Below are 5,078 nucleotides of genomic sequence, written 5' to 3' on the forward strand. Positions count from 1 at the left end.
AGTAATGTCAAATGTACAGGCTGACATAATCATACAATTCGGCTGGGTTACTATATATTTAGATGCGGCCGAGTTATAGTAAAATAGGGTTGAGTTATTCAGTACGTTATGGCTGTCTTAATTATTTGATGCGGCTGAGTAATGAGGATCGTTTTTTCATGTGAACAGATGGATTATTGGAAATTACACCGGTCGCTGAAATTTGCAAGGGAAATCGATGAGGGAACACCTGAGTGTGGGTTTGAAATCTTGCCTTCTTACTTATACATGATAAGAAGGGAAAATCCGAGGACAGTTACGCGTCTTCAAATCGATGAGCTTGGAAGATTCATGTATGTTTTCTTGCCTTTGGTGCGAGCGTTAATGGGTTTCCTTTCATGCGCAAAGTTGTTGTAGTCGACGGTACGTTTCTCAATGGTAAATACAAAGGGACGCTACTCACAGCACTAGCTCAGGACTGTAACTTCCAGATTTTTCCAATAGCCTTCGTAGTGGTTGACACAGGAAATGATGATTCGTGGCATTAGTTTTTTAAGCAACTAAAACTTCTGATTCCTGACGACGAGGGTCTTGCGATAATCTCGAACAGGCATAACTCGATAGGGAAAGCAATTAGAAATGTGTATCCGTTGGCTGCTCGGGGAATATGCACCTACCATTTATATAAGATCATATTGGGACGGTACAAAGGAAAAGAAGCATTCCGTCTGGGGAAGAAAGCGGCGAGATGTTTTAGGATGTCTGACTTTACTACGATTTTCGAGGAGATTGAAGCGATTCATCCTGCACTCCACGGCTACCTCCAAAGAGCTGATGTCCGCCTGTGGACGCGTGTTCATTTCCCGGGCGAGAGGTAACTCAGTTGTTAATTTGGTAGAGCGAAAGTGCACATGTCGGCGTTTCGAACGCGAGAAATTACCATGCGTACACACAATCGCAGCTGCGGAGTACAACAATGTTTGTCGTATACCCCTGTGCAGTCCTTACTATAACAGTGAATATTTGGTGAGCGCATACGCTGAATCTATCATGCCGGCTGACTCAGCGCTACATGTTCCAAAAATCGTGGCAAACCAATCGTGCTTGCCCCCGTATATTCGTCAACAACCAGGAAGACCTAAGAAAAATAGGATGAAATCTGCTTTAGAAGTTGCACTTCAAAACAAACGTCCTAGGAAAGAACACACATGTTTTCGATGTAGACAGAGTGGCCATAATGCGAAAACTTGTCCGATGTAAGCAAGTGTTATAGGGATTTTCATGTTTTTGAATTACGGCTGGATTTTTGTTTTCACTTATATATATTACGGTTGGATTAGGGATTTTCATGTATTTGAATTACGGCTGGGTTTTTGTTTTCATTTATATATATTACGGCTGGATTAGGGGTTTTCATGTATTTTATTACGGCTGGGTTTCTGTTTTCAAACGCAACTGTTATAATTCCCGCCCAAAATAAGAAACGTCGCGAAGTCAATAAACGGCTGATTAATTGAAAGAATTTGTATTACGGCTGAATAAATAAGGCATTTCTCGAACAATTATATATTCAACTCTCTATTTTTTACACAATTTCTCTCTCTATCTAAATGGAATATTTCCCTCTTCTTGAATTGCCTGAAGAAATTCAGGCGTTGGTGGTTGAACTTGTGGCCCGTAACTCCTTCCAAGATCTCTATGGCCTCAAAGCATCGTCCAAGTCGATGAAAGTGTTAGCAGAGCGGCGTGGTGTATACTATTTTTACGATGTGTTATCCATTCCCTGGGGACTCAATATGCCTTCGCAGGTTTTGAAATCTTGCTACGCTGAGGGAAATCCAAGCACACTTTATATAAAGGGTGTAAAGTTCTACTTCACATTCGGCCTTCAAGAAGAAGGTCTTTCTCTCATGAAGTGTGCATCAGATGCAGGATATGTGCGTGTTGTGTATACACATGCAGTTACTAAAGCAATCTTTTTGTGTGATGGGCAGTATTTTCATGGTATTCCAAGAGAATGGGTTCAGAGGATAGGGAAACTAGTGCGATCTGCGAAATGGGGATGGGGTTTGTGGCATTCTGACAAGTTCTGCCAAAGTAGGGCGCTGTTCATTTCAAAGTTTGTTCCGTCGTTCTACAGATGCCAATGTGCAACACATGTGTGGCGACAATGTCTCTGCTTGTGGCACCTTGATATGACTAAGGATGACAACATGTGTGAGCGCTGTTTCTGGATCAAAGAGATTGGCACGTTTTTACGTGATTTTGAACCGATAAGCGTTATTAGGGACACAAGGAAGTGGTGAAGATGTAATCTATTGGTACCTTATCTTTTTAAGTTCTTTGCCATTTTCTTTTTAAGTTCAAATGAATGTAATGAAGGCTTAGTTATTGTTTCTTTTGGCTGATTTATTGTTCATTTACGGCTGCATTACTGTTTTATCACAGCTGATTTATTGTGCATTAAACACTTAAAAAAAAGAGGTTCATTTACGTGCATTGCAAAACGTTCAGATTTCTTAGTTTACGTGCAGACATGTAAAACGTCAATTACAAACAAACGGAGAGAGTAATAATTAGCCTTGATATTCTCATACCGTTGGCTGAGTTAAAGTAATAATTAGCCTCGATATTTTAAACACGCGCCACCATTAATCGACAACTCAGTCCAATCAAGCAAGTGGAAACGTCCCATTAATAATGAAAGTGGGTGAGTGATAATCTTCGTTGTGGAATAAACAATGATGAGTTAGCTGAGTTACTTTACACTTTACGGCTGAGTTACTTTATACATTACGGTTGCACGGCTAAGTTACTTTACACTTTACAATTGAGTTCTTTATACATAACGGCTGAGTTTCTAAACAATGTTATTATTTGTTTGCTTCACAGCTGAGTTTGTAAACAATGTTATCATTTGTTTGCTTCACGGCTGAGATACTTTAATACATTAAGTCTGAGTTACATAAAACATAGGCTGACTTACAAAACATTACTAAACAAAGTAGTAGTAGTAGCAAAGTAACGACATTCCAACCCCACAAACAAACACATTCCTCAAACACCGACCCTGACTCATACATTCTTCTCCTTTTCCCTCAGATGTCGTTTTCAATATTTCAATCTCTTTCTCGAACCGAGCAACGCTAAGTCTAAATTCCGAGATGTCTTTGTTCATGCCACTTATCAGTGAATTAATATCCTCAACCTCTTCAACCAAACACTCATCCGCCCATTTGAATAAATGTCTCTGTTTTCACAATATAACCAGATCTAAGTACTACGTTACAGAACATGCGAAATAAGAACCAAAACGAACCTTATTATATCCTTTTTCGTAGCAATAGTACAATCTTCCTGGATTTGTAGCAGTTCCAGATGTAGAAATGTAACAGGGTTCACCATACCAACACTGTTTCGGCGTTCCTCTTTCCGCGTTCAAACGGAGTCTGTGAGAATTTTCTGAAACGCAGGATGAAGAAGACATTTTGATTCTAAAAACAATTTTAGAAACGAAATGGAATTACATGGAATTAGGGTGAGAAAGACGACATAATGAAACGGTATCGTTTCCACACGTGCCATAATTAAAATAATATTTAAATGTGTCGATATTGTAAATCCCTCGACACATGCGTCACTGACTGTTAATAATTAGCCTCGATATTAGATTTGAGCCGTATTTTTCACACGCGTCATAATTAATCGACAACTCAGTCCAATCAAGCAAGTGGAAACGTCACATTAGAAATGTATTATATTAACATTCACAACTGGGTTTTGCTATTTTACAATGGCTGAATTATGATTAATTTATTTACGGCTGAGTTTCGGTCACTTATGGCTGGGTTTATCGTAAACTAACATTCACAACTGAGTTACCTTATACGTTTTGGCTGAGTTAACTTTAAGTTTTCACTAAGTTAACATTCACAGCTGAGTTATTTTATACGTGGAGGCTGAGTTATTATAAAGATACGGCTGAATTAAACAAACACATTATGACTGGGTTATAGTACTTAATATACAAGAAATATGAATTCGACATGTTTACATTCAGGAACCGAAATTATCAGATTCAAAATACAGACAAGGCTTCACTTTCAGAAACCAAAATTGTCAGGACCAAACTCTTCAAACATGTGGATGAGATCACACCAGACTTTTGTTAACATCCACGGAGGCTTGTCGCCTCCGATTGCCCAAGTTCTCTTCAAATAGCGCATCTGGCAACAAAATAGCGTTCTGGCCACAAGATTAAAATGTGTCCAAACTGTCAAATTGTGCCTTCGATCCCATGTGTTTTTGCGCTACAACAAAAAAATATTACAAAACCGTTGAGAACACAACAGAAAAATAACTCAGCAACGCTATGCTGCCATTTTAAGTGGACAAACTGTTCTTACAGCGAGTTGAAGAAACCAGGTTTCCTTAAAATGATCGGGAATTGCGCGGTATGTCGGACAATCATGAACCCAGCCTTCTGCAAGAATCGACGGGATGACGAGAGAGAGATCACTTAAACATTTGAACCAGATAGTACTGGTCATGTCAAGTAATTCACCCGGACCAGGGTATAGAAGATGGAGGTTTTCACGATTTACAGAGCTTAGTATCGCATTGACACTGTTCTCTAACATCATCGAATAGGCAGGAACAATCGTCATAACTTTTGATGGGGATAGAGAGTTTTTGTTTAGGTTTTTTAGAGAGAGAAAGGTGTAAGAGAGGAGGCAATATATAGAGAGGTACAGAACGTCAAACGTCTCGAGTTAAAATTTTCCAAGAAGTAGTTATTTTTTTCCCGCCAAACGTCAGGATGAAGTTACACTTTACGGCTGAGTTACAGACCACATTTACGGCTGACTTAGTAAATGGGGTTTAGGGTTTAGGGTTGCTTATTTAGGGTTTAGCCACAAACTTCAACGAATACACCCCACAATCGCTAACCTGGGTGTTTTGTGGAGTGCATCTTTTGCTCGTCCTTCTGAATAAGAACTTTTTCCTGCTAATGGGTCGGATATTGGCAGGAATATGTGCACTCAACATAGTGGGAATCATGTGCGTCAGCGGTTTAAATGAATTCAGAATTCTCTGCT

At 39.4% G+C, this 5,078-nt stretch overlaps 1 protein-coding gene across 1 annotated transcript in view; it reads right to left on the bottom strand.

The window, feature by feature from the left end:
* Positions 1-2,974: 2,974 nt before the first annotated feature.
* The window catches only part of LOC106323523, a 4,818-nt gene continuing 2,714 nt past the window's right edge, over positions 2,975-5,078 (bottom strand). Inside the window, exons 7-8 of the mRNA XM_013761632.1 lie at positions 3,387-3,473; positions 2,975-3,229 (exon numbers count right to left, since the gene is read on the bottom strand). Coding sequence (XP_013617086.1) covers positions 2,975-3,229; positions 3,387-3,473 — 342 coding nt within the window. The remainder of the gene's footprint in view (positions 3,230-3,386; positions 3,474-5,078) is intronic.

This window comes from Brassica oleracea, chromosome C2, assembly GCF_000695525.1.
Source record: "Brassica oleracea var. oleracea cultivar TO1000 chromosome C2, BOL, whole genome shotgun sequence".
NCBI classification, from domain to species: Eukaryota; Viridiplantae; Streptophyta; class Magnoliopsida; order Brassicales; family Brassicaceae; genus Brassica; species Brassica oleracea.